Below are 16,154 nucleotides of genomic sequence, written 5' to 3'. Positions count from 1 at the left end.
CTCCATCTGGTTCACCAATAGAGATTGCCATAAGTTAATAGGTTAATAGCTTGTTTTGAAATTGCAAGATCAATAAGGTTTGTATTTTAAAGGGAAATATATCTTTAAATGTATTTATCCCATGAAATGTGATCCAACATCACAATGCAATGTTGAACTGAATTTTAAAAAACCGACATGTAAAGAGAATCCCAATGCTAGTTGATGAAACTGAAGCAAAATTAAGCTACAAGAAAGAATACACATAGAAAAATTACGTTTAATAACACCACGTCTTAGTGAAAGGTCTACTGTTCCACCCAATACACTACCACTCGAAGCAGGTCACATCCCAAAGAAACCCAAAAGCAAACAACAACAGAGACACAACGATACTAACGAGCAGTTAACAAGTTCAGCTTAATATAGAACAACTAAAAATAATATTTCTCAATCAGATCGTTCCCCTATCTAGTGTATAGAATATCGTTAAGTACATTTTTTGTCCTATTAAACACTATAAATGTTCGTAGTGGTAACTCATTGGTCTATCAACCAGGTTGATAAGGCATAATTCCCTATCAAAATTGAAAAGGTTTATTAAAAAATAATGACTGTCATCCGCAGCCATACAAGTGATTGATTGAAGCTGAGACAACTCGTTTAATCATGTTTTAAAAAAGGGTAAATACAATTGTCCATAATGATATAGATATGAGACTTTTCATATTGTGTGCAAATTCTACAGGAACTCGGCAATTCTTAACGTATTTCAATGATTTGGAATAGAAATAGAAAGTATCAAACACCTGAATTGGCATATTGATGTCAAATTGAGAAATATAATCTAAAAGCATGTGTTTATATATCTAATTCTTTAAAATATATCTGACCTTTGGTTAAAGCAGTGTTTAAATTTGAACCGGAACTGTGTGTTCCGGTGGATGTGCTCACGGAACTAGGATGACCTGACCTGGATGTTGTGGTTGTCGTTGTTGTCAAAATGCTGATTAATCCTGGTCGAAAAAAATACAATAGCATCAGTAATTGATAATGTCCTGAACAGTATATCTATACTACAACATGAACAATACAGAGCTGGTCCTGGCAGAACCTAGGTTGTAATGTTGAAGAAGGCATTTGCACTATGACGGTATGATGAATTAGCTATCACTAAAATTTACCATCAGTGTCTTATTCAGTCAATTAGTCTTAATGCGCACAAAGCTAGTTCAAGGGTAGAAATATAATTTTTTTTTTAAATATTCGAATTATTTTAACTTAACTCCGAGTATTTACATGTGTTATCAGGTTACATAATTGTTTTAAACAATATTCAAAATAGATATGTCTTAAAGTTATTTTAAAACATGATAAGATATATCTGTATTAGAAATATTGGAACGATAGGTTTCGAATTACATCAAACATCACTTCCAAAAAGCTGTTATATCGTTACGACTGACATTTCATTTCTCATGGATCACTGGAGACTATTCTAATTTCTTAGAATTGCTTTAAAGTCTTTTTCGCCTGAGTGGACAAATGGAATGCTACATATGGCTGTATTATGATTATCCTGAAACCTCTGAATGACATTCAGTTTATTTTTTTTCACCACAAGATAGTAAACAAGTAAGCGTATGAACATCAACTCTTACCTCCTTTGCCACCGTTTTGCGATCCTCCTTTTGAATGCTGGCCTGAAAAACTGGAACTAATTCCTCGGGGTTCTGGAATAAATATCATTTTTAACATCTAAATAGTAAATATCATCTATGTTCATACATAACACATACATTTAAACATATACACAGTGAATGTCATTCCTTTGTGACTTATAAGAAATTAGGAAGAGAGTTATCTGGCATATAGTGACCCAGATCCCCCCCTTTTGAAAACGCTTAATCCTTTTGCAAAGTCTTGTCAGAATTCATTCAGAAGAATTTTTAAACTGTCTAAAATTGGTCCTTTTTTCCCTTAAATTTGGATTAGAATATATATTTATATTTGTATTGTTATTGTTATTATCTATTTGTAGTTCTCAACAAAACTTGTATCTAAACTTTAAAGTCTGTTCCATCGTTACGTATAATGAAGGACGATTATTACTTTTTATAAAGTTACTTAAATTAAAAAATAAATGCCAAAATGTAAACATATTTTTTTTTCTCTTTTCGGTGTTTGCAGATGCATAAATTACATTTTTCATAACACGTTACAGTACATCATTTAAAATATGCACTTTACACAATAACAAAAAAGGAAACAAAATTTAAATATCACAAGCATGAAAAACATCACATACTTGAACTTGCTGTCTGCATTTCACCCGATCCTTCGGATCCTGACTGTAGTTCGGAAAGCCTCTTAATTAGATACGCAAGTTCAGCGTCTGTTGCGCCTATATCAATATGACGTAACACAACATTCATGTTAAAAAACTGTGTACATGATTGACGTCTGTATTAAATTTATAATTCTACTAAATATAATAACAAAGACAATTTAAAAAGTGTTTTGATGGTACATAATTATTATATTTGAAAAGTCGGTCATCCGATTTATGATTTACACGCACATGTTAGATTTTCTTTTAAAATATAATGACTAACATATCCAATTTAGCGTCATGTATTTACAAAGGATATTTCTTCAGTTACTAAATGAAGTCTCATTTTGGAAACCGTGATCTAATCTAGAAGCAGTTACTTACTGGTTGTTTCATAAATCATTATGTTTAGAATGACTAATTCTTTATCAATAGAGACATATTTTAAGATACCGTTATTATCTTTTTACTTAATCAAGACTATGAATTCACCTCCAAAACCTACCCACGTCCCAGTGTGTTATTGCAAATGGTTAAAACGCATACATTTTTATTTTTAAATCATCCGGAAAAAATGGACACAAAAACAATTTGCTTACCGTCCGCAGATTTTGCCAATTCCGTCATGACTTTCTTTATCTCTGCCTCGCTGGACAGCGATGATGTTCCTAATGTAAGTAAAAGACATTAGTGATTGGTTTCGGAAAGCACATATCAAATGTCCAAGTCATTCATGAGAGACGAAAGCCAATAAGATATATTACTATCTTCCTTTCAATATGACGTGTATGTATGGATATCATTTATAAATGAAAGTAGGGAATTTCATAGTGTTTCCAATTGATTGTTCAAAAGACACATAAGTGAATACCAACTTTAAACACAAGTTTAGAGCTAGATTGAGTAGAGCCAAATAATGAGTTAAACTACACCATTCAGCTGTTTTGATAATTCTATGACTCGTTACTGATGTTAGGTCTTTAATTCTGAAGATAAGAGGCTTCTGAGAATAATCCAAAGTAATCAAAAGAAAAGTCACAATTTAAAATGGGACGTGCTCTACCCCCAAATTTCAATATTATATGTATATCAATATTCCGGATATTGCTTCTATTTGCATGAATGAAAACGTGACATGCAAGTTACGGCACACTTCGGGGACTAAAAGCCCACTAGCATTGTCTACAACATGCAATATCGATATAAACAAAAAAAATATTAAGGCATCAAAGATCTAAGATTTTTATTGTATAACTCATGAGGTATCAAGGCTAAGTTTTGATTTCCATTGCAATATAAAAATTCTTGAAGATTTCATTTAATTATGAGGCTAGTGCACCTTTCCATCTACACATTTATTTCAATCACATTGGATTTCCCTTACTCACCCTAGATTTAAAATTTAGACCCTTAACACCCCAGATGAGTCATAAAAGGACACATCAGCTGTGTGATGCAATTAGATTAATTTTACAATACTGTATCTTATCTAGATTTGTATTAAAATGTGTCTTTTAGTACAATATCATAGAAACTGACAAAATGAGTTCAACAATGAAAATAGAAACAAGCTGACACGACATCGCTTCCCGTTGTCCTCATTAAATTGAAGGATAGTATTGCATTGCTGCCTTAGTGAACTGCTTCGGAGAAAGGATACATATTGATGGCTTACCATGTGTGCCATGTGTTTTAGTTGACTGACTCCGCTGTAGTGCTGAGATCAGTGTAAGCATCTTTGCTAGAAAATTTCAAATCAGAAACAAAATTACTATTTTGTCAAAAAAGACAATATGAAATAATTTGCTGTATCACTAGATTAAACAATATCTATTTTGTTACCTTTTTATCACGATCAAACTGTTAATACATATTTGGTGCTAGTACATTTGAGTTGAGTACGGAGATCTTGTAAACAAACTTCGAACTACTCAAGAAATCTTTAAAACTATGATTTATTGAAATTATTGTAGCATATGGCTCGATACAAATTTATATAACAAAAACATCCAGGGTGGTGTTACGTGATTAATAACATTGTTGAATTTAATCGTCAGATTCCAAGATGTCAAACTAAAATTCTTTGCCAACCACATTAATTAATACTAAAAACAATTCCGTCATATTTATTTTGATCGCGTGAACCTACCTAATTCAGCGTCTTGATTTGCTCCTGCAACTGAGTTTCCTCTTTTGACGTTATGAGAGGATGACGTTGACGATGATGACCAAGAGGAACCTTATTGTTACGAAAAAGACATTATATATATATATGCATGAAACACATAAAAAGAAAATGCATCTTTTAAAGATCAGCTACAATACATTTCACTGTTTATACAAAAATATGAAAACAAAAGCTATGGGGTAAACGATGAATAAATATGTTTAGCGGTTGATTAAGATTGGAATGAAACAAATCCTGACAGGACGGGATGCGACTGGAGAGACGGGCTGGCGGGTTGGCGGATGGTCATGGTTAACACTGGAGGACCATAACACTTATGGCGAATATTTACCTTGTGATGAACCAGCTCTGGTACCTGATTTAGATTTAGACTGTCCTCTTTGTCTTGAAATCTCGGGAATGTTATTGACTCCTTGAGGCAGATCTGTTTGTGAGGAAAAAGTGCTGCAGACAATTTGCATACAATTTGGTTAACATTCAGGTAGATGACAAACCTCGAACAATTTGGGAGCGACTAAAAATCGGTTACATCTATCAGATTTTTAATATGCCCATCTTAACTAAGCAATTAGGTTAGAAAAATAAACATATATACATAATAAATATTTTTTCCCGTTTACTTACTTTTTCTGAATGTAATTCGAATTGTCTTGGATTGTAGCATATCTTTTAGCTAGAAGCGTGCAAAGAGGTGGTAATGGACTAAACCTTAATCTAAGTTATAAGCTGACGAAATTCAATATCTAGGTAAGCAAAGAGGTGGTAATGGACTAAACCTTAATCTAAGTTATAAGCTGACGAAATTCAATATCTAGGTAGCAAACAAATAATTCATATACTGTTTCATTTTTTTGAGATGCCGTTTTTGCCAAGCAGTAAAATTATTTTCTGTGTGAAGACGAATCTGAATGTGCTTAATTGTGTTATGTAGGTTCGAGGTGAAGTTAATGATTAATCCTACTGATTCGACTTAATCAGCAATCGGTTGCCAGTGACAAGTCTTACTTGTGTGTATGTCATTTGTGTATTTCTGTTGTTCGTTCATTCCACTTCTCGACTGCTGTGTGCTGAGGCTAGACGGCAGTTGATGCCCACTTGCTCCTTGTGCATGACTGTTCATATGAGTAAGGAGTGTTTGAAGGTCCAAGGCGCCTGACAAATTATAAGGGAACAACGTTGAAAGTAAATATTATATATTATTTCATGTGACATTGATGATGACGCGATCTATAAATCATAATTTGAATTCGTTACAGTTTTGTTTAAGTATGTGAGAAAATTATCAATCATAAGTCTGTAAATAAACAGGGATTCTCATTCTGTGTGTTACTAATCACAAAGTCCAAAGTCTTGGTGCTGACGAGTAAAATTCGTACACTGGATTGAAATATTCCTGTCCACGGATTAATCCCAAGATTCCATCGTTCTATACATATCCACTTGGTAATTATGCATAAACTTCCATTAATCAAATTCAAACTCATCATAACATCACACTTGAAAAGTATTTCTTAACAATTCAAAAAAAATCTATGCAGATCATGGTCTTTTTCAAGAAAATGGAACTTACCAGAATATGCTTTAAACCCCTTACCCAAACCCCACCAAAAACGAGACGAAAACTCTTGATTTACCATGTCTGCATTGTAGAAGAGTTTGTCTTACCTTTGAGGATAAAACCTATGGATATAGTTAAAAGGTGATTCATGATATTGACAGCATTTTTGTTGCACATTTACCTGACCCGGTCCCTCCGCTTGTTCCTGTCTGTGAGCTTTGCAAATGTTTAAGGAGCACTGCAAGATCATTAGAATTGCTTCCAACCTCAGCTGAACCTGACAGGTGTAAAATACATACATATCAATGATAATACAGTCATTTACATTTTTCTTCTTGCAGTTTTGCAATATAGTTTTTTATGTCTTGCTATTTCACCTGTTTTCTTTTAACTATAGAAGTTGGATATTTGTGATAAATAAACGGACAGGTCATTTTGAAAAACCTTCCCTCGTATATCGCCCTGTATATGATTTGTACGTACCTAGTGCAGCTGAGAAATACATTCCAAAGTTAAGTCAATTGCAAAAATGGTAATGAACTCTCAAAAATAGATAAATCACACATATATTTATATTTGAATTTCTGTGATAAAGCACTACTTCCAATGCCGTAGAATTTTGTACTTATACCAATAATATAATGATATTAAGTGGACAATTAAATTACTTTTCCCTTATTATTCCACACCATATTTTATCTTACGGATATTTTCCAGTATAAAATACTTTTTACAAGAGTTTAAAACAGCCCTGTAGATTTTTTAGAATTGAATACGTTTTTAACGTGTGTATTTACTGAACGTTTGACCGGATCCTATATCGGAAGTAGAGTGGGACGACTTCAGTTGTTTAAAATACTCTGATATATCAGTGTTTCCTGCGTCAGAACCTGCAAAAAACAAAAAGAACAATATTAGTTTACTGGTTTAGCGCCTTTTAACTAAACATTTATATACCGGTAAAATAACCATTAAAAATATGTTTATGCTCTGAAGACTTAAGCGCTCTGTCTGATCCAAACATACAGGTTTCTACTTTTTCACAATAACGTTTTAAATAATTGCGAAGACTGGTGTCAATAATGTTATTTTATTGTGACATTTACGTAATATCCTGGTAACTGTTTCAGTATTCAGTTGCCCTTACGAAGTGTTTAGAAACAGACAATTTAATAGCTTTGATATCGTTCTCTCTAATAGAAATAATGATAGATGTATTATCGTTGCTCCCTTTTTTGGGTTTGCTGTTATGTACCTTGTCTCGAAATAGATGTCGGGTTGTTTTTTGACTGTTGTACATTTCGAATGAGAGACATCACTGATTCCGCATTCATTCCATGTGAACCTATTATTATAATATCAATAATAATATAATATTCGTAATCCAGTTATTCTTTCAGTCCGGGTACCGTTTAGAATGGACGGGAAAGCAAGCAGTCGTATTGGTACATACTGACGATTTTATTGATACCATGGTATAGAAAAAATTCTCAGATGTTTGTTTCATACATTGTTCTTTTGTTGCCAATATTTGTTCAATGGAGAATAAACAATTAGTTGATTTTGATAGGGTTTTAAAAAACTAACAAAACATTAACAAAAAGCCAGAAGAAATAAATGATTTGATGGAATTAAAACATTTCACTTAAGAAACAATCGAAATTTTTTTTTTCAAAAGTTTATGTTTCATTGAGATCATTATTCCAAGCTGTTTGATAAAATTCGATTAATGTTTACCGTGCAATGCTGTGGCCCCATGTCTGTCGGATGATTCCAAATTCTTAAGGAGTGAATGAAGTTGAGCATTCATTTGAGATGAGTCTGACAAATGTATGTATGTGTGGATTAATAGAAATATACACGTGTGATATGAACATATCAAAACACATACAATATTTATTCTATAATAATTGTGTTATAGTTATATATATGCGTTTAGAAATTATTGAATTAATATAAATCGTTATGTGAATAAATAGGTGGTATAAATACAAGAATGATGAAAATAATTGTGGTATTAATATGAGAATAAATATGTGATATTAATATAAAGATGATAACAAAATTGTTGTGATATTAATGAAATAATAAATATACGAATGAATAAAAAAAATTGTGATATTAATATGAGAATAAATATGTGACACTGAAAATTAATAAGAAGTGATATTAATCAAAGAGAAAATCGATGCAACAAATATGTGATAAATATTCGGTAAATATTACGTGTTATCAATATTAAAATATATAATATATTTGCAATATACATACGTAAAATTACTTAGGTAACTATTGTGTTTATTATAAACACGCCGCTTCGCGTTTTGTTGATATGGTAGTAGGATAATATTCTTTGATAGTGTCACTATACACGTCTTAATTCTATCTAACCCAATCGCATAATATACCATGCAGTGATATTGTGGATTCATCTATCCACTTCATTTTGTACTTTCAGTTCAGTATAATTATTATTTATTTATTTATTTATTTGTATTTTTCTTCAAATTTTATATTATATACTTGCGTACGCATCGGTGCCTACTTTAAAACGAATAAATTCCTTGTTTCAAATGCCGATTTATTAAGGCAACGATGCCATAATTACCGGAAGAATCTTGATCGCTGTCACTGTCCCTCCGTGGTCCCAGATGTTGCAGCAGAATGTTTATGGTATTAATGTTTCCTTTACCTATTCAATAAACTCTGTTGATGTTTATATTTGTTTTACAACAGGTAAAATATATTACACTGATCAGTTTCAATCCTTCGACTACTTTTCGCAAAGCGCATGCACTCTCACACGCATAAACGTATATATTGTATACACAATATGCAGAGAAAAAGCTTATCAGCTGTCTAAAGCTTGGGTATCGATTAACGAATCGATAACAAATCTAATCATCAACTTTAACATTACGAGTATAGCAAAATTAGTAGTGAAAGATACTTATTAAGTAAGCAAATTTCGAATGATATTGCTTGGTCTCGAGGAACTTTTTACCATTGTCTTAAAAGCAAGCAAATTAAAAAGAAAGAGTGCGCTTGGTACGGTTTCTCTCATTCTGAAACATCCAGACTCCGAAATACTGAATACATCCCAGCAATCGTAGTCATAGTTACTGTTTCGGTGTGAAGTAATCACAAAATTAAAAAAAAAATACTAAATATGTAAAATGCAATATGATATAAGATAAATATCAAACACGTGATATTTTCATTAGATCTTTGTTTCAGCTGAAATAGATCATAGTTAAACATTACTATGGAACACAAAGGAGGAACATAAATAATATTAATGATACAAATTGCAAAGCCAATGTGAAGTGCAATGCAAAATATGAAGCATGTTATATTGAGGCATGTTATATAGATGCATCACAATAACCAAATGACCGAAAATAACCAACTTATATTATTGATACAAATATGTAGGCCCCGAATATACAACCTTAATATTTTTGATATAATCCACGTGATTCAAATTTCATTAATTCATTTTTTTCTCTAAATCGTGTTTTATAGTGATTAAAATAGCATGTAAGAGTGTGTCCATCTAGGAATATATCAATGGTAATTATTGTATAATCGGGGTCTATTAAACGGTTATATATAGATATAGATATTATTTTATTAAAGTAAAATTGTATAACCTGCAATATAACATCTTAATATCAAACTCATATTAAATTTATAATTTGAATCATTTTTACTGACACAATACACCTACATGAAATATGTGATTTTACTATTTATAGAAAATGAACGAAATCTTTTTGAGAATGATTATGTCTATAATCACCTCACCATATTAATGAAATGATATATATCTCATTGTAATATAAATACTTAAAAATCAAGAACCATAGTTAGATCTCCAGTTATGTTATGATGTATATCGTATTCAAATGAAAATTGAAAACAACTAAAATTCTTCACTTTATCTTATATATCTATTTATTTATTTATGAACATATTTTACTATATTCTATTATTCCTACCTCCTTCTGTTTTCGATTGATGGCTTCTATCTACTCCAGTTCTTGCTGGTAGCGAGGAAGAAGCTGTAAAACAAGCAAACGTTGAACCTCTGTGAAATAAATGCTGCGTTAACATTAAACGGTAATTTACTAAAAAAAACGGATTATATTGCGTTTCACATGCGATTGAGTTATTGCCCTTTGTTTAAACAGATATCACATAAAAAATAATTTATGCATAGATAAAGTCTTTATGAGAATTATACAATAAGTCTATTAAATACAATTAATTATCAAACTATGATTCCAAATAGGGAAGCGTTTAAAGATTGTTTAATTGCCAAAATGAAGTTAGAAAAATTACTCAATGTGGCATATATATAATTAATCTATACAATATGAACATTTAATTTTAAGAATAGATATTCCGAAAAATAACAATCAGGTTGTTAAAGTCTTTGTGGAAAAACCAGCACAATTTTCTTTTCTTTTTTTTTTTTTTTTTGTATTTTGTATGCTCATATCAGCAAATTCATAATTATCTTTCATTCATTTCATTAATCAGAATTAAAATTCTTTTTTAAATAAAAGTTATATAACTGCTCTTTTGTTTGTTTTGTATGCTTTAAATCCGATTTCATCTACTCAATTTAAGACCTCCCTTTTACAAAAATGCCGCGAGGAAAAAATCCAGAATTTGACCTTTATCGAATATACATAAATAACATATTTGTTAAATGACATGCATGACAACTGAAAATTTGCTTGCTTTTATATGCTTGTGCAGAGTTTTATCTAATCATGATACATCACTGTCATAAGATTTTTAATCCTCGTACAATTATGAATACACTTTTCTATAAAAAGCGATGTTCGGATGTTGATAGACATACTAAAGAAAAATGGAGAACATGTGATCATGACTGTTCATGTTTGGAATATTTATGAAGTTGTCATCCACATTGCCTGCCGATTAATTGGTTTGCACTTAAAATGTATGAAAATTAATTAAAGGGCTTTATGTACATCAATAGGCCACTTGTTCTGAGCGAAAGAAAATTCTTGTGATGAAAGGTTCCTTGACATATTGACCTCGTCAACAGGAAGCTTAGAATTTCCTAATGTAAGTTTTACAAACAACGTTATAATGCCAGCTTGACCGTAAACACATGCAAATTAAATTCTACATTTACATTTTAACTCTAATCTTATTTAGCGTATGGAATATACAATAACAGAAACATTTTGCTTGTAACTAGTTTTTTAAAGAATACTTGTCTCGGTATCTTGGTTGTTAATTCGGCCCTGTATCTTGAATTTATGATTAAGTTCAAAATGGTAATCGCTTACACATGACTGATTCTAGAAAACTAAAGGAGGAAAAGGTGAGATATTTGCAAAACGCTTTAAGGCGTTTATAGATTTTATTCTCGTGAGACTGCACTCTGAGTCCTAAAAAAGAAAAGTGATAACAAGACCAGGTGTTCCAGAGGAGTAAGTGTCTTCTGGTTCATTGCCGGCACGTTATGTTTTTTTTTCTAGATGTACAACTGTATTTATGTATATCATCTGTTTCGTTGGTAAATAATTGAAAAAAAGCCAGATCGGACGTAACACGAGTAGCAATTTGAACATGTCCTAGTAACGCAAAGCCATATGGTATTGAGCAATATCTTAATTCAACGATCTGACGTTATATAACATTGGACTAGTAATTGTGTGATGTCGTAGTTAAACCTTAAACGGTTTATAGATATTGCACTTTATAATGATAAAGTAAAAACATTACATATGTGTACGATATTACATAATTAGTAATTGAAAACAAAAATACAGAAACATCAATGTACGAATGTTTCTACTTAGAATCACAACAATTACGTCGTATTTGTTTATATAGTTTTAGACGATAGAGTAGAGGTGTTTCCTGATACGTGTTCTTGTTATCATCATTATCATGTATTAATCATTTCAATACTTACATGAACCTGCAGCTAAAGCAGCCAGTAGTCTGATTGACTTTTCCTGTAATTGCTTGAAGGATGCTTCCTGCTTTGCAGAAAATAATCTATTGCGGAAGTCGAAATTTCCAACTGAAAAGCAAAATAAAAAATGAAACATTAATCTTTTTCTAACAGTGCTTCAGCGGTAGATTGTATATTGACATAATGATATATAATATTTACAAATCATCTTATTCTTCATTTCTTGTAAGGAAATAATCAAATACAAATATTTTTAACTATGCATGCCTTAATTCAAAGGTTAACATTACTAAATGCATATTGGGTCCTCTTTAACTAGTAAATATTTTAAAGACATCAGTATGACACTTAGAGGTCTTTATTTCCAGAATGTCAGTAAAATATTTCATATATCATTTGTTTAAACACGCAAAAATAACACAAAAGTCACCAAACTTTTTTTCCTGTAAATCACAACATTTTAAATCAATCACAGCAATTTAATTTTTTATGAAACAGAATAGGAACAGATATAACAGCAAAATCAATAACTCGAATAACTCGAGATTTCCCATGGTCTCGCCGACATCGAGATAACAAGGTTCGACAATTGTTACAACAATAGACCGATATCCATGCGCACCACACCACATTCTATACATAGGAGTTATCATAATTGACCTGTTGCCTGATTCGGTTATCATCTGTGATCACATTAATCAGTAATAGTAACATATAATTATATATTCGGTTCTGTTTAACGTTGCCAGTTGAGTGGGGAATAGGAGTGTGCATGTTCATTATAAAGAAATGTTATCCAAGAAACAACACTTGGGCTTCAAACTGCATTACATAATGATATCATCGAATGTATCATGACAAAACACCTGATCGTATAGAAAGGAAGTTCCTACCTCTGATAGAATTCAGGAGATGATTTATTACGTTCCTGGTTGTTTTTTCATCCAATCCGTGCTTATCACCAAGACTCATGAGCTCGGTAAGGTATTGGGGCGATATATTTAGTCCTAAACCAAAATAAGATCAAAACATATTCCATTGTAAATAAGAAAATAACATTTTTCCAATTGTCGATCTTCTTCGTTTACATTGTCGTACTTTTGAGGATAACAAAATCATGATTTCACAATTTCACAGATAAGACCGTAAAATAGTTTTGCACTTATTAACAATTCATTTCGTAAACGAACGTATCATAAAACACAGAAAACGAAAGATAGTTCGTGTATGTCATCACTTTCTGAATGTCAAATTAGCCACCATGTCATGACTTTCAACAATTCCTATTGCAAATACTTTTCTAGAGAACGTCTGTCTTTCAATAAAACTTTAATAAAACTGTTGTTATTTGTGAGTTTTTCATTCCGTTACTTTATATTTATTGATTTCGATTTGAAATAAATTTGTTTAATATTGAAATTAATTCAAAACATCATATTAATATATTATATTCCGAATAACATTTAATGGATACCAAGCATGAAATCACAGGATATTACCTCCATCTTTAAGACTATTCTTTAATGAATTCATGGTGTTGGAAACGGTTGTAGAACTTGAATGGGAAGTGGATGTTTGACTCCCTTAAAAACGAGAATTAGAAACAAAATCAATTGCACGAAGAAAATTTGCAAAACAATCACTGTTCATGTTTATTATCATTTTTTCGAGATGAGTTAACTTTGTTGAAATACGTAAATAAAATCAAAATGGTCTTGGCTCAAATAAAAATATTCAAAATCTTTAATATAGAACAAGAAAAAAGGGTTGTTTGAGACAGTTTTGACAACGTAGTGTCTTACATTCTTGCGTATAATTTTCCTTTGTGAGTTACAAATATTCGCTGACTGAAAGTTTGGCAGGAATAGGAGTTTTAAGAATCCCTGTTGAGTATGTTTCTGTCACAAATATTTGATCCAGTATTGAAGTAACTCGTTAGCAAAGTAAGAAACATACGTGGAATTGTGCTCGTTGTAGCTTTCGGCGCTTTTGCACTCAGCACTGATGTGTAGGAAGCCTTGTTTGTTGTTTGTTCTGTAGATTTTATATTTGCAGCCATTTTTGCAGCTTTATTTGCTGCCGTCAGTGCAGCTTTCTGTGCAGCAGCCTCCCTTGCAGCAGCCTCCATTGCAGCTGCTTTCTTTGCCGCTGCCTTTTTAGCCTTCTCTGCAGCTCTTTGTGCCCGCAGTTTTTCTAGCTTCAATTTCAGTTCCTGACGCTTTTTTATCTTTCGACGGCTTGATTCTGAAGCTAAAAAATATATCAAAACCTAATGATATTAAAAGCTGTCCATGATCACCCAAATGAGAAGCAAGTCGCTGTAAATTTTGAGAAAGATTCTCTTTTTCCTTTTTGTCATTTTTATCTAATCTATTTGTCTATCAATTCTTTTCAAGACAATGTGGTTAAATGACATTTTACATTTATGGGAAGTGTGAATACGTAGGCAGATGTCTGGCTTTATCTGGTCCATTGTTGTTAGACTTTGTCCAAGTATCGAAGTCTATTGTTACGCAAGGCATATTTGAATATTTAACACTAGAGAAAATCTCAAAGCACTAATGACAAGTCCCAGATAGACAAATTAACTGTAGGAGGAAGTTTAATCCTCTGTTTGGATATACAGAACCTATTTTTGATTTTTTATTCAAATACTTTATTCAAATTTATCATGTACAACCCTTTAAACCGTTAACATTTTACTTATTACTCTCAAGCGAGTGTTGAAATTTATTTCCTAGTTTAACTTCGTGCTTTTATTTACCATTATATGTCCATTTCCGTTAAGGAAACTCACGCCTGAATTGCGTGACGTTTTAATTATCAAAATGTAATACCTGTTAATTTGATTGATGTGTATACTAGCGTGTGGTTCGTTTAGCTCCTCGTGACTGTCAATTAAACTTTCACACCTGAGATCTAGAATATGAAGCTTTAGATTGTATGACATACTTCAAAATCTATTTTAAAGCCATTGACCTTATTTGGTGAAAATTAACATTGAAATGTTGATACAAAATGCTGAACAGGTAAACAATATGGAACTTGTAGTCAGTATGTAAAATACTTTGATATATACATTAACATATTTTATCACCGATGAAAAGCACATTGTTCTCTTAAATCTGCAACATCTGTAATGTCGGTGTTTACGGCGAAAGCAATCTTGCAGCAGATTATCACACATTGGATTATTGTATCAAGATTGCTGAAATGTTAAATCACCGATTTGATTTTGATGCATGTATATTTCATTTCATTGCTTATCTGTTCATTGCGTTTTAATATATAAATATAAGATATCTTACATAAAAAAACATGTAAGCGATTACATTTCTGTACTCTTGTAAATCTTAATGTATTTTGTATCGTTAATAACGATTGTTAGTTCAAGGTGTATTTTTTACTTTTTTTTCAAGAAGAAAATAAAGTCGCGGAAATGAGGTACTATGACATAAAACTGATGGTGAAATTCGTACTCCATTTCATATTATCCGTGAAAATAGCGATAAAATATTGTCAAATTAAAATCGTGACATTTTAACCAATCGAATATTATCATATTTACAATATATTCGGGATGTTGCCAGTGACAATGACGTTACCACTCGCCACATTAGTATTGGTTACAACAGTCATGACGAGAATTATTATCCTAGAGTGACACACTAAATATAAACAGGTGAGGAAATAAAACACGTGGTAATATATTTTAAACCAATGCGTGTCAAGATCAACTGGAAAAATATTCAAACAGGTCACGTAGCCTGATAGCGATTTGATAACATCTGATGTGTTATATCTAATACCTTTGATAAAATAAAACTCAACTCTGGTCTCTTTTCTCAATAGTCTTTTGTCTGTTTTGATTTATAATATATTCAACAACGCCTTTTAAAAAATAAAGAATTTATTCTTTCGAAAAGGACGTATTTATATATTGATTTCCTTAACATGTTTGGTGATTCAGCAACTGTCAATCAAACACATAATATGACATATGTGAGTTGATGCGCATTAAATGTCAAGATCAATGGAATGAAAACACAAAATAGTGGGCGTAATATACAATAAAAAATGAACTGGTCGAACTATTTCTCTTGGGTTAACAAATGTAGTACATCTGTATCAC

General features: G+C 31.6%; 1 protein-coding gene across 1 annotated transcript in view; it reads right to left on the bottom strand.

Annotated features, from left to right (window-relative positions):
- The window catches only part of LOC132561399 (serine-rich adhesin for platelets-like), a 37,618-nt gene that overhangs the window by 14,679 nt on the left and 6,785 nt on the right, over positions 1-16,154 (bottom strand). The window contains exons 3-16 of the mRNA XM_060226125.1: positions 13,979-14,272; positions 13,522-13,605; positions 12,916-13,029; positions 12,020-12,130; positions 10,059-10,121; positions 6,855-6,947; positions 6,239-6,334; positions 5,505-5,651; positions 4,831-4,923; positions 4,461-4,550; positions 3,987-4,052; positions 2,911-2,979; positions 2,288-2,383; positions 1,641-1,712 (exon numbers count right to left, since the gene is read on the bottom strand). Coding sequence (XP_060082108.1) covers positions 1,641-1,712; positions 2,288-2,383; positions 2,911-2,979; positions 3,987-4,052; positions 4,461-4,550; positions 4,831-4,923; positions 5,505-5,651; positions 6,239-6,334; positions 6,855-6,947; positions 10,059-10,121; positions 12,020-12,130; positions 12,916-13,029; positions 13,522-13,605; positions 13,979-14,272 — 1,488 coding nt within the window. The remainder of the gene's footprint in view (positions 1-1,640; positions 1,713-2,287; positions 2,384-2,910; positions 2,980-3,986; positions 4,053-4,460; positions 4,551-4,830; positions 4,924-5,504; positions 5,652-6,238; positions 6,335-6,854; positions 6,948-10,058; positions 10,122-12,019; positions 12,131-12,915; positions 13,030-13,521; positions 13,606-13,978; positions 14,273-16,154) is intronic.

Source organism: Ylistrum balloti, unplaced genomic scaffold (assembly GCF_031769215.1).
Source record: "Ylistrum balloti isolate Yb309-2 unplaced genomic scaffold, AGI_CSIRO_Ybal_v1 Utg371198, whole genome shotgun sequence".
Classification (NCBI taxonomy): Eukaryota; Metazoa; Mollusca; class Bivalvia; order Pectinida; family Pectinidae; genus Ylistrum; species Ylistrum balloti.
The sequence above is the reverse complement of the archived record's forward strand: the minus strand, read 5'-3'. Positions and strand labels throughout refer to the sequence as shown.